The 23538-nt window shown below is 43.3% G+C and overlaps 2 protein-coding genes and 1 pseudogene across 3 annotated transcripts in view; all 3 read right to left on the bottom strand.

The window, feature by feature from the left end:
• TANGO6 (transport and golgi organization 6 homolog) overlaps window positions 1-947 on the bottom strand; it is a gene marked incomplete at its 5' end in the record, with an annotated part of 127728 nt that extends 126781 nt beyond the window's left edge. The window contains one exon of the mRNA XM_081118739.1: window positions 764-947. Within this exon, the coding sequence (XP_080974865.1) occupies window positions 764-947 (184 nt within the window). The remainder of the gene's footprint in view (window positions 1-763) is intronic.
• Window positions 948-4062: 3115 nt separating this feature from the next.
• CDH1 (cadherin 1) overlaps window positions 4063-23538 on the bottom strand; it is a 71966-nt gene continuing 52490 nt past the window's right edge. The window contains exons 7-16 of the mRNA XM_081118393.1: window positions 22530-22705; window positions 22134-22262; window positions 20562-20741; window positions 18816-19060; window positions 14716-14861; window positions 11450-11674; window positions 10880-11110; window positions 8546-8676; window positions 7512-7655; window positions 4063-5752 (exon numbers count right to left, since the gene is read on the bottom strand). Of these exons, the coding sequence (XP_080974519.1) occupies window positions 5543-5752; window positions 7512-7655; window positions 8546-8676; window positions 10880-11110; window positions 11450-11674; window positions 14716-14861; window positions 18816-19060; window positions 20562-20741; window positions 22134-22262; window positions 22530-22705 (1817 nt within the window). The 3' untranslated portion in view covers window positions 4063-5542. The remainder of the gene's footprint in view (window positions 5753-7511; window positions 7656-8545; window positions 8677-10879; window positions 11111-11449; window positions 11675-14715; window positions 14862-18815; window positions 19061-20561; window positions 20742-22133; window positions 22263-22529; window positions 22706-23538) is intronic.
• Window positions 16797-17255, bottom strand: LOC308547665 (nucleoside diphosphate kinase B pseudogene; annotated as a pseudogene). The gene has a single exon. The product of its transcript is annotated as a nucleoside diphosphate kinase B pseudogene (transcript).

The following is a 23538-nucleotide window of genomic DNA, read 5'->3' as shown; positions in this document are numbered from 1 at the left end:
GCTCACCCTAAACCCCTTCCCCCCAACTAGACGCTCCAGCTGCGTCCTTTCTCAGGGCTCCACATAGCATCTGAGGCTCCACACGGAATCACCTGACCGCATATCTTGGGCAGGTTACTTCAGTGAGACTTGCGTGTCCTCGGCTGTCCAAGGCGCCAGGCTAAACCACTCCCCAGGTGCCTTAAGATTCTAAATTGGGAAGATCTTGTCAGGTCACCACGAAAGATTAAAAGCGACTGTAAATCCATCCCAAGCGGTAAAGCCCTAAGTACTCTCCCCAAACCCAGCTCAAACGTCACTGCCTCCCTTTTCGGGGCTCCCGGGCATTTTGTTCAAATCTCCAGTGTCCACGTTAGGCCCTGCGCCCCCAAGAGGCTGGGCCCTCGCTTGACCGTCGCGAGAGCCTACCCTCTCCGCAGCCTTCGAGGGCTGAGGGCTGAGGGCTGAGGGCTGAGGGCTGAGGGCTGAGGGCTGCAGCAGGGACTGAAGGAAACCATGTTCCCAAGGCGCTTGTCCAGTGCCCGGCAGAACGAAGGAGCTCCAGAGACCCCGGTTACTGCCAGTATTCCCCGAATCCCATCCCTTCTTGAGCTTGGGTTTCCTCAAGGGTAATATGAGGCCGGACAGACAATGCCCAGAGCCCCCAGGGGCGGGGTGGCCTCCGGCCCTGAGGAGCGCACAGCGTGGGAGCCAGAGCAGCCGCGGAAAACTGGAGGCCCTGAGAGTCCCGAATGCAGCCCGGCGCCCAGGTCCGTCCTCTCACCTCCCGGGCTCAGCAGCAGCTTCAACGCCTCCAAAATCGGCTCCAGACCGCACGTTTGCAGAGCCCCGCTGCCCGCGGCCTGCCTGGGGACCGCCATGGCTGGAGTGGCACGTACCCTTGCGACCAGCTCAGGCGCCTCGGCGGACGCGGGCCGCCGCCATGTTGAGTGTGGCGAGAGCCGCATGGGTCTGGGGGCGGGGCCAGAGGCGTGGGCGGGGCCAGAGGCGTGGGGCGGGGACTACTTGGCCGGGAACGCCCACTTTACTTAATAAATATTTTCTACGGCCCCCTTTACTGCCCAGGGGGGAAAAACCCACAGCTAACACAACCTGCCAACACAAGCTGCACAGTTAACTGCTACATCAAGAAGGAAATTAGAAGTAGTTTATCATGAAATAACATGTATATCAGGATGAAAATATTCATGTACCGAAACCCTGGGAGACCTAACGAAGCAGAAAGAAAATTGGTCAGCCCAGAACTAATAAGGTTACGGGCATCCAATAGTTATCAAGGGCTGTTTTTACAGAAACAGAATTCCCAGGAAAGACCCCAGCAAGTTTAGGGTTCCTGTCTTTAAAGCCACATGTGGTAAGTGGAGTGGTTGCATTCCATTTTCCATAATTGACCCTCAATTCTTACCCTACCGGTGAGAAAACCTTAGTCTCTGTGATAACCCCCACCATGCACTCCACAAAGATACCGCTGAAGCTTGTCTTCATTTATCTTAAAGTTTGTTTAATGTTTATATTACCACTCCCTTTAGCATCAATCAGATCCTTGTTGGAGGGGAACTTTACCTACTTAGGTTCTGAATATGGAGACCTGTGAATTAAACTGACAAGAGGCAAGAGAAAAAACAGATTCATCCTAGAGAATTCACAGAAAAATGTGACTCAAAGAAGTGGTTAGAATTTGGGGCTTATAAGCTATCTTAACAGGGACCCTGGAGGGAAAGGGCAGTGAAGGGAAAACGAATGACTTTGAGGAAAGAGAAATGAGCCCTTAGAAGACTAAATGGGATATAATCGTTTCGTGACAATAAGTGTTTAGGTGATTTCTTATCCCAGTGGTGCCAGCTTCTATCCTTCCTGGCTCTGAAACTCCTGGGAGATTTATGACTGTTGAATTCTTTTGGGAGGCTCTGCTTTTAGGCAGATAAGATACACCCTCGCAGAACACCACTTTGGGTCACATAGTTCTGCTCAAAACACTTTAATGGTTCTATCGGACCCACTAAATCCAGTCCAGCTTGGCCCTTTCTAACATCCTGCTTTTGTTTAAATGACTTCCTCTACCCAAAACTCCCTTGCTGTGCCCCTTGGTCAATAATAAAAATAAAAGCTAATATTTAACAAAGCACTTCCATGAGGCAGGCACTCTTCTAAATGCTTTATACACTTCAACTCATCTAGCCTCACAACCTCTTGCAAAGTAGAAACAGTTATTTTACTATTTGGAGATAAGGAAACAGGCTAGGGAAAGGTTAAGTAACTGGTCTACGCTCACAGCTGGAAAGGACAGAACCAGAATTTGAACTCGGGTAGCATGGCTCCTGTCTTGGTGTCTTCACCACACACTGTCAGGACCTACAGAACCAGCAAGAGGGAAGCGAAGGCACTGTTCTCCAGGCCTCCCGTCAGTTTGGCTCCCCACTGGGTCCAACTACCTTCTCTGCAGTCTTTTTCAGATGTCACATTTCCCTGCTAGTACAACCCCTTGCTCTGTAGAGAATAATTTTATTCTCTATAGAACCATTTTATTTATGTCTTTACCCTTGTCCTATTTTTCCCTGACTTTTTAAATTATGATAAACATAAAATTTACCATTTTTAAGCGTACAAGTCAGTGGCAAGTACATTCACAATGTTATACAATCATTTTACACTCCCCATGTCAGACTTTTTATTAAGGTAAAATATGCAGAACATAAAATCGACCGTTCTAAAGTAAACAATTCAGTGGCATTAAGTACATTAAATGTTGTGCAACCATCGCCACCATCCATCTCCAGAACTTTCCATCATCCCAAACTGAAACTCTGTTCCCATTCAATAACAACTCCCCATTGCCCTCCTCAGCCCCATAAGTTCTACTCTACTTTCTATTCCTATATATACAGCAGTATTTGCCTTTCCATGTTTGGTTTATTCCACTTGATGTCATGTTTTCGAGGTTCATCACATTTATAGCATGTATCAGGATTCCTCTCCTTTTTAAGGCCGAATAATATTCCATGTTATGTATACACATTTTGTTTAATCTACTCATTAACTGATGGACATTTGGGTTGTTTCCACCTTTTGACTGTCATGAATGAATGCTGCAGTGAACACGTGCAGTCACTGTGTTGTGTTCATTGTGTTTGCTTTTGTGCTCTCTGTTGATACGCTTTTTTCAAACTGTTGTTAATTTCCAGTCATCATTACACTTTACCCCTAAATTCATCATTCATCTCCTAAGGATATAGACTGTCCCAGTAAACAATGTCACCATTATTACACCCATGTTAATTTACTTAATGGAACTTAACTGTACACTTAAAAATAGTAAAATGTTATCGTCTACAATTTTTTTTTTAAATATATCTTTATTGATTTCAAAGAGAGGAAAGGAGAGGGGGGGGAGGGAGAGAGAGAGAGAGAGAAACATCAATGATGAGAGAGTCATTAATCGGCTGCCTCCTGCACGCCCCCGACTAGGGATCAAGCATGTGCCCTGACCAGGAATTGAACCCCGATTGCCTGGATCCAGGTCAATGCTCAACCACTGAGCCACACCAGGCCAGGCCAATTTAATTTTTTTTTAATATTTTAAAGTTATACCCCTCCAGCAGAGAAAAGTCAAGGGCCTCTCCCAGGGTTTCTCAGAGGCACTATTGCCATTTTGGGCCTGATAATTCTTTGTTGTGCAGGGCTGTCCTGGGCGTTGTAGGATGTTTAGCAGCACTTCCTCACTCATGACAATCAAACATGTACCCAGAAATTGCCCAATATCCCCTGGGAGAAGGGGCCACAATCCACCCTGATGGAGAACCTCTGGTTTATACTAATTTTGCTGACTGGCCACAGTCCTCTCCTACTGGCAGGGGAATTTTATTGGTTTTACAACATGCACATGAATAGATGTTTTTCAAATAAAGTGACCTTAAAATGCAGTTTCTTTGCCCACAACAGAATAACACAGAGTTCTGGAGAAGTCATTTGAACATAGAGCTTCTTTCTCCATGTGTACACTGCGCTCATCTATCATGTGTCTTGCCTGGAATTGTGGTGTAATCAAATAAAACAAGTTTGACAATGATTTAACAAAATTCTTTAATAAAATTTATAAAAATGAATATTTAGGGATAAGTTTATCGGCTTGTTTTCCTTTCCCACCCCCAAAGAAAATAGAAATTATCAGCACCCACACACATATACACTCAAAACTATAGTGACAGTCTATCTACACAGAACTACATTAGAGTTTAAATTGCCAAAAAATCAAGACAATTCCAAGACGTGATTGCAGGGATGATTTTTTTCTTCGAAAAACAGTTGATGGAAAATAAAACAAGATAAACTTCTTTTCTGTGGCTGTCAAAAGTTTCTTGATGGTCACATTTCAACAAAAAGAATATCCAAATTGAGGTTCTCCTTACCCCCAAATCCCCTGCTCCTAAGAAAAAATTTGGAGTTTCTAACATTCTCAGTTTTCTTGGAATTTGGGGCAAATGTGTCCAGATTGGCCAGTATTTCCTGTGGACATCACCAGAAGCAAGCACTTGGGGATTCTGGGCTGCGAGTACAAACCATGGTATAAAGATCCTGGTAGGAAGCACATGTTGAGGTTCATCCATTCTTCCAGAATTTTCAGGGCTAGAGGTAGAGACACCTCAACCACTCTCGGCCTTAGTTTATTAAATTGCCAGGCTCAGTGACAATTTCTCCTGCCATCTCCAAGCCCACTTGTCATGTTTTCCATCTGCTGTGACAAGCCATCTTCTTTTCTCTCTTTGGCTGCAACACTTTAGGCACTGTTCTGAGTCTCGAAATATATCACTCTTTTAAGTTTTAGTGATAAACATTAAAAGGTGAGTGGCACCTGAAAACTCATCACCTTTTCTGGTCAAGGCTCCTTGTTTAGAACCAAAGTACCCCATAATGACAGTCACATAACAAACATTCTGACTCAGAACAAGTAAATGGATAGATGTCCGTTTCAAGTTACACACTCAGGAGATAAAAAAAGAAAACGATTAAGGGCCTTAAGAGTATACAATACCCAGTCACGATATGGCCAGACTAAGACACAGCCTCTTCCCCTAGAAGGGTCCAACAGTTCTGCCTCAGAGAACTCCTGTCTGGGGTAATGTAAATTCAGGAGTAAGAGTGGATACTGGAACATGGGACACCAGTGAAGTGATAGGATTTAAAAAGGCACACAAATTAAAAATAAATTTTTATGTATATATAAAACAATAGGGCCATAGACCCTCCCCTTCCTTTTAAAAATGAGACAAAGCCCTTAAGAAAATCCACAAGTTGCAAGCTTGTAAAGGGTGATGAAAGAAAAAAAAGATTCAAGGAGTACATCAAAATCTTTCTAACACAGATCAGATCTACCAAGTGGAAATTATAACTACCCTGTAATCAGATGCACCACTGATTACAGTCTCTCTTCCTCAGAAATTCATCTCATGTGAAGGGAGCTGAAAGGCCCCCAGAAAAATTATTCCTCCATTTCCCATCACATGAGTACAGGAACCCATCTCTCTCCGCATCTGTCTCGAGTCCCCTAGTCATCCACGCCACCTCCGTACATATCTGCCAGCTTCTTGAAGCGATTGCCCCATTCATTCAGGTAGTCATAGTCCTGGTCTTGGTCTGACTCCGAGGAGTTCAGGGAGCTCAGACTAGCAGCTTCGGAACCACTTCCTTCGTAATCAAACACGAGCAGGGAATCATAAGGGGGAGCAGTGGGGTCGCTATCAGCCGCCTTCAAATTCTAAAGAAGAAAGAAGAAAACAGGATCTTTCGATGAAAGGAACCCCACACCTGTCCTCTTAGGCAAGATGCCTTCTCCTGGTGCCTCAAGCAAAGTGGACCGCTAATGACAATGCAACCGTCCCTGGAACACTAACAAGGTGAAGTTAAACTGCCGCAGAAGATGGATGTGATACGTTAATGAAAAGAAAGTTATGGGAAAATATCCAAGATATTTTCCCCCTAAACTAAAGCGGTAAGTTATAGGTAGGCAGGGAAGATATAAGCACCAAGCAATCTGGATGGAAGAGGCTAGAAACAATGAGGACAGTCCGCCCGATCTACACAGGCTGGTTTCAGCCTGAAAGGTCTGCAAGGATGAATGCCAGGCAGGTCACAGTTCATTCTGCTGAGTAGGGTCAGAGGAACTGAGAAAGAACTTAAATTTTTTCCTTTATATACAGGGTGTCCTCAAAAATGTATACACACTTAACAGCTGATAGCTCAATTGATGTTTCTTTCTTTCCAGATTTAACCCATTGGAATTAATAATCATTCAAAGTATGTATACATTTTTTGGGACACCCTGTACTTTGTCATAATTTATATTTTTAAAATAGCAAACCATATCCGTTTTGTAATTAAAAAAAAAAAAAAAGCTATAATCCGATGTGATAATGAACGTGAATGGAGGAGAGGACCTAAATCCAGATGTATCTAAATCCAGATGTACCTAAAAAGGATGATTGAAACTGTCCCTTCCTGTTGCCAGTGTTCTCTAAGATCCAGTGGCTAGAATGGATGTGGCTTGGTCACTTCCAATACTGCTGTGCTTTGTATAGTCCTTGGTGACAACTCCTATGGGAAGCTAAAGCAAACTTGGGGAGGGCGACTGGAACATCAGACAAGCCCTGAAAATCATTCCAGTAATTAAGCAAGTCACCAGGTAACGTAGTTTAATAGACCCTGATAGACTGTATTATTTGTTTTTTTGGTTCATCCTACCCCCACTTCTTCCTCATCTTACCCTAAACTGATTAATTTAATGTCTCATTTTCCACCCTCCCTTGCAGATAGGGACAATCCAGTAACATGTAGGATGAACACCTTTCTTGCACGAACAGTTTGCTAGAAGAAAGATTTCTTTTGCCCTCTGCTCTGCCCTTCCCACTTTTTCCTGACTGGAATACAGACCCAAGGCCTGGAAGTGCAGCAGCCACCTTGTGATCATGAGACAACAAAGGATATACGTTTGTATCATTAGCAGGAAGGTAGAAGGCGGCTGCTCCAGCCTCACCTGCTTACCGCAGCCTTCAATTTGCAAGAGGTCAATCTACTTCTATCTGTTTAAGCTTCTGATATTTATAGCTGAATGCATTTATGACACATACAATATGAGCGGCATTTTTCTGGCCCTCAGGTAGACTTGTGACACATATTTAACATTAACAATCATCAGTGGGATGCAGGGGAGAAGAGACCCATTAGTGAAACCAAACTGGATCTACTTTGAATCTCTTTAGTTTAGTTTCTAATTCTATTAAGTCTTTTCAAGTAATTCTTAGTTTTGTCATATGGACTTTGCAGATTCACTAAGACCTGTTTGAAATGCTATTATTTCTGAAATTCAGATGAGACACACACAAAAATAGGGCTCAGAGATCATGCAAGATGAAAATGTGATAAAGGAAAGAATCTAAGCTCTCTCTCACTTTGGACACAACTGCTCCTTTCTAAGTTCAGAGATGAGCTGTGCCTGGCTTTTGACTTTGCTTACTTACTTCATCAATGAAGTTTCCAATTTCATCAGGATTGGCAGGGCGGGGCCGATACTGAGGCATACTTAGAAGGGTTGGAGCCACGTCGTTGCGAGTCACTTCAGGCCGAGCATCCAGGCCCCTGTGCAACTGGCTCAAGTCAAAGTCCTTTGGAGGAAAAGGTAAAAGTATAGCAAAGAGTAAACCAGAAACAGTCAGACACAGGGTTCTATTTAGTTTGTAGGTTATGGTACCAGATAATGCCTCACTGCCAACTGTATGATATTTACAGGCATGTGCCAATACAATCTGAAATGAGAGCTTTCAAGCTAAGAGTGTCCAAAATAGCACTGGAAGGAAATATAGCATAATAGGATTGTGAGGAACTCTGTGAGTACAGATGGAGACAGTTATACCTGATTGACTTCTTACAGGGTATAATTATTAGATTATTTAGCAAATATTCACACCCTTTCCACCCTATGTGATGGATCCTGTGCTTCCCTTTCTAGATACAGCAGACTTTCAAAACTTCTCTGGAGAACTCCAGGGTAAGGCAAGTTAAGACTGTCTCCAAATCAGGAAAAACAGAGAAAGCCTAAAGTTTAACATCTATAAAAAAGCAAAACACAAAACCAAAAACAGTTTAGCATAGCTAAAATAACTCAAGGGAAACAAAATATTAAGACAGATCAGTTGCTCCATGTCAAAGATAATTTGAATGAAGTTCATTTCCTGAGACTAATGATGAGGAGAGTAGGCTCTGGAGTCAGACTACCTGGTTCTACTGCTTCCTAGCTGTGTGACTTTGGGCAAGTCGCTTAACTGCTCTGTGCCTCTGTTCAGTCACCTGAGTGCAGAACAGTATGCAATCAATAAATGTAAGTGATGTTGCATTGATGACGATGGCCAGTGACAATGTCTATGTTCTTGAGTAAGGCTTTAAAAAAATAATATACAAAGTGGTACAGAGCTATTTCAAATGTCAGCCCTCTAATCATTGCTTTTTCCAAATAAAGAGATTGCCATTAAGATTTTTACCAGCTTTAAAAACCCACCTGGTCCTCTTCTCCACCTCCTTCTTCATCGTAGTAATAAACATTGTCTCGGGTGTCATCTTCTGGGGGCAGTAAGGGCTCTTTGACCACCCGTCTCCTCCGAACAAACAGCAGAAGCAGCAGAATCAGGACTGTAAAGGGGAAGAGACAGTGATGAGAGTCAGGCTTCAAGGCCACAAGCAGCAGCTGTCACAGAGAACCACTGCCTTGCATACCAGACGGATGGCTGTCAGACAAGCCATGTGGTGATGCTCACACCTCTGAAGTTAACATCTGCATTACAACATACTGGACAATACGTGAGTTCAAGTGCGGTCTTGAATTCACAACTGGATCTTAAACCAATCAGTTATTTTCCAAAATCTGAGGGAAAGTGTTCCAAGCTGTGGAAATGGTACCTGCCAAGGCTGTGAGGCAGGATCGTGCTTAGTGTGATTAAAAAAGGGGGAGGTCAGTGTGGCTGTAGCAGGGTGAGTGAGGGGGAAAGAAGTGTTGAGGAAGACAGAGGGGTAGTCAGGATGTGTGGACCACTGGAAGGACTTTGGCTTTGGTTCTGAGTGAGTTGATGCCATTGAAGTTTTGCAAGCAGGGTTGGGCCAGCCTAAACGAGATTGATACATGCATATTATTATTAATCAGTTATAGGGGTGGGACAGACTATTAAAAAATCACCTGGTATATTCCTTATCTTTTCTTAAGATAAAATCATGTAAGCAAGCTTTAAAAGCTGTTTAAGTTCCAGGGTTTTCATCTGATCTTGGGATATTTCTAAGATATGCAATTAACATTTAATTTTTTAAAAATATTAAACTATTTATTGTAAATGAAAAAATATACAAGGTGCCCCCCCAAAATGTATACACACGTAACAACTGATAGCTCCATTGATGTTTCTTTATTTCAGATTTAACCCATTGGGATTAATAATTATTCAAAGTGTGCATACATTTTTGGGGGACACCCTGTATATAATTCACTGTTTTCTTTATAGATGCTTATGCCCAAATACCTACATATGACATCCTAGTGAAGCATTATTGCAATGAAACAGGAGGTTACATAAACTTAGGGGGGAAATTTCTTAGAAGTACCCAACTGGTGCCGTTCCAGAGGGCGGCGAGTTTCACTTTGGACTCACTCATGTTTCAAGAGAATTTGAAACTAATTGCAGATAATCAAGATGCTGTCTGCAACCTGTGATACACTACTAATGACATAGAAGATACTGTATCACCGCAAGATTCAAAGCCACAAGATAGGCATTTTGCAAGAAAGTACACTGTTCCAAAGCTGTGAAGACGAAATACCCAAAAATACTTGCGAGAGGAAGACAGTCGACCGAGTGATACCACTGTTCCAGGCATACGGGAAATTTGGATACCAACATGGGGTTGTTGTCATAATCACTCGGAAACTATATGGCTGGACAACTAGCTGCTTATGGATATTAAATTACAGTGTTGCATAGAATGAAAGGTTGCTGCTGTTTTTGTTCTTGTTAGAACAAGAAGAGCCCCTGGAAGAAATACCAGATTCTGCCCCAGCCAGGTAGTTCAGTTGGTTAGAGCATCATTCTGATACGCCAAGGCTTCAATCCCTGGTCAGGGCACATACAAGAGTCAACCAATGAATGTATAAATAAGTGGAACAACAAATCGATTTTTTTGAAACTGTAAAAGCAACTGTCAACCCTACGTGGACTCAGGTGGTATCAGTTTTAAAGATGACGGCAGAAACGGCCACGTTTTCCCCAGCATCCTGTTTCTCCTTCACTCTTTCAGTTGTTGATGTTCACTGTTCACCCCACAACCCACCCCACTCTCTGCTAAGTTTGAATGGGGCACATGGTCACCAAGTTAGAGTGAGAACTTTCAGACATGGCTGTGTCTGGGCCAAGGGGATGTGAATGAAGGTGATGTGTGCAGTTTCCAGACGCGTGACTTCCGCTCCCTCGATCATCGCTGCTCTAGGATGCAGTGTGCAGGAGGTGAGCTGGCTGGCTCTGACCATGCTGATGAGGACAGCATCCCAAGGCCTTCCTGCCCTGAGTTGGTCCAAGGACCTGCTTAGAAATGCTGAATCTGAGGCCCCACCCCAAACCTACTAGATCAAAACTGTCATATTACACAGAGGCACGTGTGATCTGTATGCCCTTGAGCTTGAGAAGTAAAGCCCTGAGGGGTTGAAAGAACAATAAAATAGAAGGACTGGGCCCCCGTTGACTTAATACAACAGGCAGCCTTCCAGTCTTGGACCACTGACCTCTGAAATGTTCAGCAAGTGACAAACCTCCCCCATTTTAGAAGTCGAAGTACACCTGTCAGCTGTACTTACTTAGCAAAGCAAGGATGCCTCCAAGGATCCCGAGGATGGCAGGAAGCTGCAATCCTGCTTCGGCATAAGCCATGTTCCTCTTACAGACCGTGACGTCCCCTTCACAGTCACACACATACACTTCTAAGGTGGTCACCTGGTCTTTGTTCTGGTAATCTTCAAGCCTGAGGTTTATTTTGTATTCGCCCAGCTCTAAGGTTTTCTTCGGCTTCAAAATGAGAGATTCATGTTCTAGAGGAAGCAACAAAAATAAATGATGAGACCAGGGGAGAAGAAAAGTTTATTGTAGCATAAGATTAATAAGGAACAAAAGACATTCCAAAGCTGAGTAAAGAAAACAGAGCGGCTTGGGTTGCAGATTACTGAGCAGTATGTTACCAGGTCACCCAGCAGAGAAAAGGGGCCTTTGGTGGAATGCCTCCAATGTAGAGGGCACAAGGAAACAAGCATCAGACAAGAGGGGCGCCATCTGCAAGCTGAGAAGGGAATTTCGGAAGGGGAGGTGGAGGTGGGGACAGGGGAAGCACGAGAGTCGGAGCAAAGTTTCCAAAGTGAGCCTCGAGTTCCCACCTGGGTCATTGTACTCAATGGTCCAGTTGACGCCTGACCCATATGTTAGCTCCGCTGTGAAAGGAGATGTGTTGGGGGGAAGATCTGGATCGATGATGTTGATGACTTGAGGCTGTGGACTCCTCTGGCAGAATTCCAGATTCCGCGGCTCTGGTACTGGGGCATTGTCATTCACATCAGAGAGGATCAGGAGAAGGGTTCCCGTTCCAGTAGCAAGTGGAGAACCTAAGGAGAAATACCTAGGATACACCACAGCTCGGGCACACTGGCGAATCCCTACTGCCTCCCATCAGACTGAACCCAAAGCTTGTCCTGGCTCTTCAGGGGTCACCTGCCCACGGAGCCTCCTGGCCTGCCCATCCCAGGGCACCTTCACTCCTGGTTGGTCAGGTCTCTGTCATGCTTTTCCCTCATTTTGATAACAATTATTCAAGTTATTCCTCATACCAAGAGCACCCTCCTTCCTCTTCTTCACCTATCTTTATTCACCCATTACATTTACACCACTCCCAGAAGTCCTCCCTGCCCTTACCAGTTCTCCCTTTTCTGAATGTCTATGGCTTTAAGGTCATTAGCAAAGCACTGAGCCTTTTAAAATCTCCAAGTTGATATTCAAAATAGAGATGGAAGGTCATACACACTTTTAAAATATATATATATATATATATACTTTTTTGACAGAGAGAGAGAGAAACATCAATGTTAGAGTGCAACATCAATTGGCTGCTTTCTGCACACCCCCTACTGGGGATCAAACCTGCAACCCCAGAATGTGCCTTGACCAGGAATCGAACCGGCAACCTCTTGGTGCACAGGATGATGCAACCAACTAAGCCACACCGGCCAGGGCCACATGCACTTCTGTTTGCATATGGTAGTAGAAAAAGTAGATACTCAAGGAATCATCATCAATATTAGTATATTGTAGGGGGGAAAAACACACACACAAAAAAAACAAAACAAAAACCCAGAGGACTTTATCTCAAACCTGTAAAGAGTTATACCTGGGTGGCAAGACTGTAGTGATAATTTTTTCTCTTTACCCTTTTTTTTTTAATGGTTTAAGAAAACAAACCACATAGCATAAAATTTACCATGTTTTGTTTTTTTAATATATCTTTATTGATTTCAGAGGGAAAGAGAGAGATTGAAAACATCAATGATGAGAGAGTCATTGATCAGCTGCCTCCTGCACGCCCCCAACTGGGGATCGAGCCCACAACTGGGGCATGTGCCCTGACCGGGAATCAAACCTCAATCTCCTGGATCTAGGGGATGCTCAACCGCTGAGCCACACCTGGCTGGACAAATTTACCATGTTTTTAAGTGTGCAGTTCAATAGTCACATTGTTGTGAAACAGCTCTCCGGAACTTTTTCACCTTGCAAAACTGAAACTCTGTATCCATTCAACAATTCTCCATTTCCCCCTCCAGTTCCTGGTAACCACCATTCTGCTTCCTGTTTCTACGAACTGACTTACGTTTCTACAAACTGACCTCATGTTAGTGGAACCGTACAGTATTAGTCTTTGTGCGAACGGCTTATTTCAATTAGCATAGTGTCCTCATTGTACATCCATGTCGTAACACACGACAAATTTCCTTCCTTTTTGAATATTCCACGGTGTGTCTGTGTCGTGTGAATTTTTTTATTTTAACAATGAGCAGGTATCGCTTAAATTTTTTAATTATAAATTTTTTTTTAATGAGCTGATAGATGTTCAGATGAAACTTCATTCTCCTCATAGAACTACACTGAGAACTACTGAGTCAAGCACAAAGTTATACTCTGAGGAATCATTTAGGATGGCCACACCTTAGCCACTATTAGGTCAGGGGTCAGCAAACTATGGCCTTCTGGCCAAATTAGGAAAACGGAAAACAGCTATGCTCGTTCCTTCACAGAAGGTCTACGACTGCTTCCAGACTACAGTGGCGGCAGAGACTGTACAGCCTGCCGAGGCTAAAATGTTTCCTCCCTGGCCCTTCATAGAAAGCCTCTGGCCCTCGGTTTAGATGCCAATCCCTCAGTTTATCTCAGGCCAGGCCAGGGAATTCCCATGCACCAGCGACACCTGGCCCACGTGGAACTGCAGCTGGAGCGGCGGGTTAGCGTTCCCTGCACCAAAAGCATTCTGCGACTGGAGCCCCTTCGCGGCCTGACTTGCCTTGCCCTCTGCCTTCCAGATTGTCAAGTCTGGAATTACTGCCTCGGGAGGTTGAGGAATGAGAAAGGGGAAGACAGTTTAATCACAGGAGCTAGCAGGTCTCTTTAACAGTAATTCTGCTTCTGCGTATCGAGTTGAGGGAAATTGTTGCAATAAAGGCATGTACAAGGATGTTTACTTATCACTCATGTAAATAGTGAAGAGCTGAAAACAACCCCATTGGCCTTTTAATGAGTGAATGATTAATTAGGCCGTATCCAGGTAACATCATTTTATTGAAAAGAGGTACCGGCATACCTCGTTTTTGTGTGCTTCGCTTTATTTATTTATGTTGTATTTTTAACAAAGTGAAGGCAAGACCCTCTACCAGCAAAAAGATTATGAGTCACTAACTAATCGTGGTGGTCTAGAACCAAACCCACCATATCTCTGAGGTGTGCCAGCAGATCTGTAATGTGCCACGGTATAGCTCTGTGTCTTAAAGACCTGTAGTCACGTAAAAATAGAAATATATTTTTAATTTAAAGCAATGTGCACAAGATCATGGTTTTTACAATGAAAACTAAAACCAGCTACAAACCAGGTAGTGGTTTCATAATAAGCTATATTTTTTAATGTATTTAAATGCATTCAAATACACAGAAATAGTCTGGAAGGAGCCACACTTTACTAATAATGAGGATTATGATGATAATAATGACAGTCCTTATGTACTATGTAGCAGGTGATCTTTTGGGCACTTTTTACATAAATTAACATATTGAATTCTGATGGGATATTATCATTTTGTCAGATAAAGGAATTAAGAGACATAAAGATTAGGTAGTAAGTCTAAGGTTACACAGGCACTGACTGAGCTTTGGTCCTAGGATCTAAACCCAGGCAGTCTGGCTGCTGTGGGGAAGGAGTGTGGTTCAGGTACAGAGGGAGTGGTGAAAGGAACTTCTGCTTGACCTAAATGATTTGCATTTTTGACACTGAGAATGCTTTTGTTTAAGAATAAAAGAGAAAGAATGAACTCTGCCTCCAAAAGAAGGGTGGGAGGCAAGGAAGGGAGCTAGGTGAGGCTTCCGAGGCCTGAGGGGAAGGTGTCCTTACCATTGTCAGTAGCTATAATGAGGGCTGTGTACGTGCTGTTCTTCACATGCTCAAAGTCCTCTCTGTCCATCTCAGCCCGACTGGAAATGGCACCAGTCTCTGGATTAATCTCCAGCCAGTTGGCCGTATCCCTCCAAATCCGATACCTGAAAAGGCACAAGCCCTGGCTTAGAATGGGAACAGCAAGCAGCATGTAGCTGACGAATTCTAAAGTTCCTCTTTGTCGATCAGTTCCAACCACTCTACATTTCTTACTTACATATTAAAAAAAGAAAAAAAATCATACCTATATAAAAGTTACCAGGAAATTGTGATGAGCAAATATGTATGCTTCACTTAGATTCACCTGTTGTTAATATTTTGCTATACAAAAGCTGACGCACATTTACATAATGTCTTGTTTTGCTGAACCATGAGAATATGTTGCAGGGATGGTGTTCCTTTACTCATAAGTATCTCCATGTGTTATCATCTCCAAAGAACAAAGGCATTCACTTATATAACCAACAATTTGATTTTCAATTTCAGGAAATATAATTTTGATAGAATACTATTAATAAATACATGGTACATACTCAAATTGTCAATTTTCCCAAAACTGTCCTCACACTATGCAGGTGATGCTGTGTGTCCTTCCTGGAGCATCTCATTAGGAGGCGCATGATGTCTGTTTGTTCTTTTATTGATGTTAATTTTGATTACTTGGATAAAGCAGGGGCACCAGACTTCTTCACCGTGAAGGCACTTTTTTCCTCTTTGCAATTAACCTATAATCTGAGGGGAGGTCATCTGAGAAGATCCTGTTCACCAACTAGCTTTCATCCATAGATTTAGCATCTATAGGTAATTCTTACCTGAATAGTGAGAACTATGATCCTTATTTGTTTTTTCAGAGCAAACTCTTGCTCCCTGGGGTACCACAACACCTCCACCATTAGCATTTGGAGATTTGGGTTGACATGGTGACTTGAGAGTGGGCCGCTGTATTGGCATTTAATGGTAGGTGTGAAACAGGCTAAAACTCCTTATGGTCTTGCAGAGCAAAAAAATGTCCTATTCACAATGCTGAGAGAGTTCTTTCCACCATCCTTCCATGCCACCATAATGGGGCACATGACTGTCCTGGCTGATGCTCTCAAGAGTATCAACAATGCCAAAAAGAGAGGGAAGTGCCAGGTGCTTTTTAGGTCATGCTCTGAAGCCATCATCCGGTTTGTAACTGTGATGATGAAGCATGGTTACATTGGGAATTTAAAATTATTGATGATCAGAGAGCTGGGAAAATTGCTGTGACCCTCACGGGCAGGTCAAACAAGTGTGGAGTAATCAGCCCCAGATTTGATAAGCAACATGAAGATCCCACTCCCATCCCATCAGTTTGGTTTCGTTGTACTGACAACTCCAACGGGCTTTATAGACCACTAAGAAGCAAGACAGAAACAGAGGAAAAGCCTGAGATTCTTTTCCTAGAGCTGTAATACACACATGCAAACAAAATGCCTCAATGGGAAACAGCAACGACAGCAGCCAAGAGAATCCTGTTCAGCAACACCTTATTAGGGGTACCAGAAATAGTCCACCAGAAGAAACAAAGGCATGAAAAACAGAGAGATACTGCTGGGGTCAGGGAAAGGCTCAGAAAGGGAGGCAAAGAAGCCTAAAGAGGTAAGTGCCTCAGGTACCTGCGGGCTTATCCCCACTTCCTTAGAAGTACAAAGCAATGAACTACACAAAGTGGTCTTTATCCAGGGGCAAGGGCCTCTGCACACACTATTAAGACTTGATCCCTGGACTTGACCAAAGAAAGGCTTTTAACTACCTATTTCACTATTGCAACTAAGGTATCAACCCAGCCCGGAAACCCCTCGACAAAAACACTACAATGTTATTTTGGTTTTTTACTCTCCTTTTGAACTTTGATGAAAAACACAGCTCCCCACCACCACCACCCAGAGGCTTTATTGGTAAATTGCTTTACAAAAGAAAAATCAATCCTATTGCTACTAAGTCAATGAAATGAAGAGCAGCGTCCAGGGACACATCCAAGTAGAGCCAAAAGGGACTGATGCTTTGGCCACCTCTTATTCATAGATCCAATCAAAAGCACACGACTTGTAGTCAACCAATTCTTCGGACTCAAACCATAGGCCAATCTCTCTCCCAGCACTTTTTACTGAATCACTGCCATGAATGATGTTCCTGCCGACTTGAATGCAAAAGTCTCTGCGAGTGGTGCCTGGCTGAGAATCGGCTGGATTGCTCTCTCCAAGCATCGTTCTCACTGTCTTCACCACAGTCGGCCCCTCCCAGACCATGGCCACCACGGGCCCTGAGTTCATGTACTTCACCAGCCCAGGGTAGAACAGGCGATCTTTCAGGTCAATATAGTGCTGCTTCAGGAGTTCCTCAGAGGCCCGAAGGAACTTCATGGCCACGAGGCGGAATCCCTTCTGCTCGAAGTGCTTGATGGTGTCACCTACCAGGCCACGCTGTATGCCATCTGGCTTGATGGCGATGAAGGTGTGCTCCATCTTGGCCATGGTCCGAGAAGTAGGCAGGCAGGGGGCAGCTGCTGCACTGCCAAAACCACATCTTATCAGCCCTTATATTTTGGACCACCTAGAAGAATCCTTGGATTATGAGTAGTATATTGACTAAATGTATAAAATTATAGTATTTTAAAGCAAATCTCAAGCAGATTTCTTCAGTAAACACTTCAGCGTGTACCTTACATAGATAAGGTTTTTTAAAATACATAATCACAATGCCACTAATACACCCAACAAAAACAATAATGACTTATTTAATATCATCTAAGGCCAGGTCTATGTTCAAATTTCCCTAATTGCCTCAAGGGTGTCTTTTATAGTTGGATTGTTGGATCCACATTCAAACACATTACAACTGGTTGATTGGTCTCTTAATACCCTTTCATCTATATCAGTCACCCTCACCCTTTTGCCATTTATTTGTCGAAGAAAATGTCATTTGTCATACAATTCCCACATTCTGTATTTGGCCAGCAGCTTCAAGGCATTTAACTTGTTTCTTCATTCGCTGTAATTCTTCAAGATCAGAGCCCGAGACTTGATTAGTTTCTGTTTCAACTTCTATTTTCTCCAGAAAAGATTTCTTTAGTGGCACCGTGCATGTGCTATTGAATCCTATCAAGTGGCACACCAAGTCGAGTTGTCCTTGCTTTTTCAGTAAATGTTAAAATTAATCAGAAGATTTGGGTATTATCAGCCAGGTTCCTCCACTTAAAAATTCCCCATGGCCCTTGACCTAGGACACCACTAAGATCACTAACTAGACCCTTCACACAGCTCATCCTGTGCAGTGCACACGTGGTTTAAAGGTATTTATGAGCCCTCTCCTTCAGGATAGAAGCAGCACTTCCAGAATAACCTCAGAAGTTGAGGTCACACTTAAATTTTTTGTCTGTTTGTCTATTTAAGTTTCATAAATCACAGGCACTGAAGCTAAAACACAAACACCGTCCACAACAAGAACGCATTCAATTACCAAGCATGACTCTACTCTGGATTTGTATAACATTTTTACAAATAGCTCAGAGGTTCTGATAGATTCCTCTGAAGTAGATATTAACCAGTAGGAACCTAGCTGTCTGAGCAGAGAAAGTGAGTACAATAGAGGAAGGCCTCCATTACCCCTGGAAACCACACTATTACTAACAAGACACACGTGCCATGTTTGGGTTTGTGCTCTAATAGTTTTTCCTAGTCAAACTCAGCTCTCCAAAGTCTAAGAACACTGTTGCTGTTGGTTTGTGTGTGTTCTCAGTATTTGTGGCTATAATTTACACTATAGAGGTGCCTACAAGTTTAAAGAGAACAACAGACTACTTATAAAACCACATTCCTACATGAACTCAAAGAGAGGAAGTACATAAACCTAGAATGGCTGGCTATGGAGGAAATGGAAAAGGAGTGGGGAATGGAGATAAAAAGGAAACTAAAAAAAATAAAAAGCCAATTAAGAGAAGGGTCTTGCACAGAATGATGATGATAAATGCTATAAACTAAATATTTTATATACACACACCCGGCTGCTGCAAGGCAGTTGAAAAATCCACTTACGTTATCTTCTGGTCCATGAATGTGTCTGGATCCTGGGCTGTGTAGGATGTGATTTCTTGTCCCACTGGGAAGTCTTCGGACACCTCCACTCTTTTTTGGAGAGGCATGAAGATGGGGGCTTCGTTCACATCCATCACATCCACAGTTATGGTGGCCGTGGAAGTGGACAGAGTGACCACAAAGGCGTCCTCATTTGTCACTGCCACGTAGAGAATGTACTGCTGCTTGGTCTCAAAATCTAAGCCCTGAAGAGTAGAAAAAATGAGTTTTGAAAATGTCATGTTAGCATAAAAATAACAACTTAACTATTGCTTTCAGTTAGCAGTGTAGCAGGGATCCTCAAATCTGGCTGCATTCGAGTTGAGAACCCCAGAAGAAGAAAGATAAACAGCAAGCTTCAGTTAACAAACACTGCACGCTAAGTCGAGGCCAGTACGAATGTTCACATCCTGTGTGACATGCTGCCCATGTGATAGCGGATGGACAGAAGATCCTGCTTGTTCTCCTCACTAACCCAGGGAATTCAGTGGCAAGAACATGGAGTTCAGAATCAGTCAGCAACCAGGTCAAATCCCAGCTGGGCCATTTCCTAGCTGTGTGATTTGGGAAACTTAACCTCTGGGTCTGTTTCTTACACCTAAGTAACTAGGAAAAGGAACTACCTGACAGAGGTGCTGTAAGGAATAAACTGGGAATTTGCATGAAAGCCTCATGTAGAGTAGGAACTCAAATTACTAGCTTCTTTCTACTGTTGATAGAATAACAGAAAACATTGACATGAATGTTCAGTGGGAGATAAGATTATATACTAAGTAATTTGGAAATGAGCTCACTTGCTCAAGAGGAAGTCAAAGTTCCGGGACTAATCCAGGGATCTGTTAACTCTCTAACTTCAACACCAAAAAAAATCACTCAAGCCAGGCCAGTATGGCTCAGTAGTTGAGCATCGGCCCATGAACCAGGAGATCACGGTTCAATTCCCCATCACATGCCTGGGTTGCGGGCTCAATCCCCAGTAAGGGGGGCATGCAGTAGGCAGCCGATCAATGATTCTCTCTCATCATTGATGTTTCTATCTCTTTTTCTCTCTCTCTTCCTCTCTGAAATAAATTAAAAACAAAACATATTACAAAACAAAATCACTCAAGACCCTGGCTGAGCAGGTCAATTAGTTGGAGAGTCGCCCTTATACATTAAGGTTGCAGGTTCCACTCCTGCTCAGGGCACATACAAGAATCAGCCAATGAATGCATTAATAAGTGGAACAACAAATCGATGTTTCTCTCTCTTTCTGTCTCTCCTCTTTCCTCTCTCTCCCTAAAATCAATCAATAATAATAATAATAATTTAAAAATCACTCAACTTCTTAGTTTCAAGTTTCCAAGACATTTTTCAGTCATATACAACCCACTTCTAAAATAACCCAGCAAAACTGCAGAGACCAGTAAACCATTTTTGCTCTTATTTGCAAAATAGATATGGACAGTAGGAAAAAGTTTCAAGGAAAGGGCCTATTAAAATAGATGGTGCTTCCTCTTCAATTTTAGGATGGTCGATCGGAGCTTCCCAACCTCTCACAGGAGCCTGAGAGTCACTGCAAACCCCAAATGGCCCACAGAACCTGGGAAAGCCAGCCACCCCCACCGTGCCAATGCCATGCAAACCTACTGAGAAGACACCAAGGACAGGGGAGTGGGCAGCAAGCGGGGCTGTCAGTTTCTGCATCTTCCCAGGCACCATACAAACCTTAGTCGTTTTCAAAATGCCGTCGTTGGTTACTGGGTCTGTGGTGACAACAAATTGGTCCTCGTCATTTAATACAGTGTACACGGCCTTCCACGCCGGAGTATCAGGGACATCGGCATCAGTCACTTTGAGCGTAGCAATTACGGCATTAGCCTCGTTCTCAGGAACCTGCCCCTCGTACTGCAGAGCAAAGGAGAAGATAGGTCACATATGACATCTTGAGACACGATAGTGAAACCAGGTCTCAGGGGGGCTAAGGGAATGCTTTCTGAGCCCGGGTTTAGAGGAGAAGAGTCTCAGAGCAAGTGGTCACTCAACCAGCAGGACCCTTATTTCCTGTCCGTGGATTAGCTGGCACTCCAGAGCATCCTCCTTCATGAGTCCCTAAGGTAGCTTTCCAAGGCCCTGGCTATCTGAGCTCCTCATCACACCCTGGCCCAGTTGCTGACTGAGTCCACAAGGCCTTGCAGGACCCAACCTCATTTGGTTCACTACACTGTTTTACAGTTCTTGCTATGCATCAAGCTCCCTCTTGATTCTAGGCATTTTGCATATGCTGATCCTTCTGCCTACAACACTCTTCCACCCTCCCCTGTGCCACAATTGACAACTTCCTTTCAAGTCTTACAATAAATGTTACTCATTGTCACTGCTAATTGCCTACTGAATATCATTCTCCCCTTCTTCACCCACTGTATTGTTGGAGGCAGCAATGTTCCCAAATAAAATACCACATTTCCAATCTTCCTTTGCAGACAGCAGTTGTCAATGAGATGTAAACAAACTTTGTGGGATAGGTCTTCCCAGAAGTAAGCGGACTTGACTTAGCAGCAATGCCTTTTGCACCCCTTGCCCTTGCTTCCTTCCTGAATGAAGCACAGATATGGCTGGAGTTCCAGCAGCCATCATGGGCCACAAGGTGACACTGAGGATGGAAGTCACACACGAAGGATGGTCGGGCAGCAAAACAACAGAGGCTCGGTCTCTATTTAGGCAGAGTGGACTATCCACCTCTGGGATTTTTGTGACACAAGAGAGAAAGTCAACCCTATTTGTTTAAACCTCAAGATTCTAGTCTCTCCTACTAACCATTGAGCTGATTTCTAATACAATAAGATTTAAGGTTCTTTCTTGTGGCATAGTCCCTTCTCCTGGACCGCAATTAATATAATTGCACACAATTATCCGTTTAAGTAGTCCGACATCTCTCTAACTAGACTATAAACTTCATGAGACTAGCATCTTTGTCTGCCTTGATTGTGGTAATATCTCCAATGTCTAACATAGTGCCTGGTATAAACTCAGAAAATATTTGTTCAGTGAATAAATAGAACCTGGTAAGATTTGCCACCGAGATGCACAATATGAGGACATGGATTCAATAGGTGCTTTTTGCAAGGTCACAGAATTTTGTCAGTAGGCATCAGACAGGGACAACTAGCACCCCAACTTGTTTATTTCTTAGTTTAAAGTTCACTAGTCTCGGGATAGTTTTCAAAGGCTTCACTCAGGAGCAGTTGTAAAGTGACAAAGGACCTTTCTTTGGAAACCATCAAGGAGTTTCAGAATTACCGTAGTTGGATCAAAGATGGGAGGGTTGTCATTGATGTCAGTGATCGTGATCACAGCTTTTGCAGTTGTGCTTAAGCCTTCACCTTGAAGGTCAGCAGCTTGAATCACCAGGGTATACGTGGCAAACTTCTGCAAAGAGATCAAACACACCCAAGTTAGGACCAACAACCACATCAGCCAAGTCCATAGCATAGAAACAGAATATTTTATCATCTGCTTAAATGCCGGTCTACCGGCCTGTCTTCTAGGCACAAAACCTCTGGACAGATGTTTAGATGCAAAGCTCAGACCATGACCATTTAAGTGGTAACTGGCCTCAACAGAGTTTTGTGTTGTCCATGGATTTAGCTGAAGTGCATTTGCCCACACCCCCCTCTGGATTTCTTCCCCGCTAACCTCACGGTCCAGTCCGGTGGTGAGCACGCTGATGACTCCTGTGTCCCTATTGATGGTGAACATTTGGTCGTGAGGCTGCTCAGGCTCTTGGCTGAGGATGACGTAAGCGATGGCGGCATTGTAGGTGTTCACTTCATCATCGGCGTCTGTGGCCGTGACCTGCATCACAGAGGTTCCTGGAAGCATTGAAGGAGAGGAAGATCCAGTCAAGCTGTACTTCAGGGTCTGGTCAATACCACTCAACTCAACCGTGCCGAGTGTGAAAGGCGGGGCCCCAGAGACACGATGTCACGGCTCTTCTGATTGCTAATTTCCAAATTTCTTACCAAAGTTCTACAGGAGGGAGAGAGCCTTCCACCAGATGAGCAGTGTTCCAAGAACTCAACTTTTCCAGCAGGTATTTTGGGTAGGGGTGGAAGCGAGGAGGAGATGGGAAATAAAGAACCTTAAACTAAAACACTTTGCCATGTCTCTCTTTTTTATTTATTTTTAAATTTTTATTTATTGATTTTAGAGAGAGCGCCGTGTCTCCTATACTGAGTGAACAGCCTGAAAAACAGGAAGAATCCCAAGATTTCCGCAACTGGCTTCTCAGCCACAGCTTTAACTAAGAGAATGGGTCCTTTGAGATCATTGCCTTCAAGGGAGAAAAAATATTTATGACATGTGTGACTGACAAAGGACTGGTTCCTAGGACATCTAAATAACTCTAAGAGTTTATAGGAAAAAGACAAATAGCCCAAGAGAATAAAAGGGCAAACAACTTGCATAGACAAGTCGCCAAGAAGAAACTCACATGCTAAGATGCTTAGTCCATTAATAAACAGAAAAATGCGATTTTAAATTGTACTGAGGTATAATTACACATTGACTAAAGCTAAAAAGTCTAATAATTCCAGGATATACATTGCTGATGGCAGTGCCAAATTGGTTTGACCACCTTGGAAAACAGTTTGCCACCAAGTAGAAAAGTAGGCAAAACTAACAAGATATTACCTAGGAGTAAATA

Source organism: Miniopterus schreibersii (assembly GCF_964146895.1).
Source record: "Miniopterus schreibersii genome assembly, chromosome: 18".
Lineage (NCBI taxonomy): Eukaryota > Metazoa > Chordata > Mammalia > Chiroptera > Miniopteridae > Miniopterus > Miniopterus schreibersii.
The sequence above is the reverse complement of the archived record's forward strand: the minus strand, read 5'-3'. Positions and strand labels throughout refer to the sequence as shown.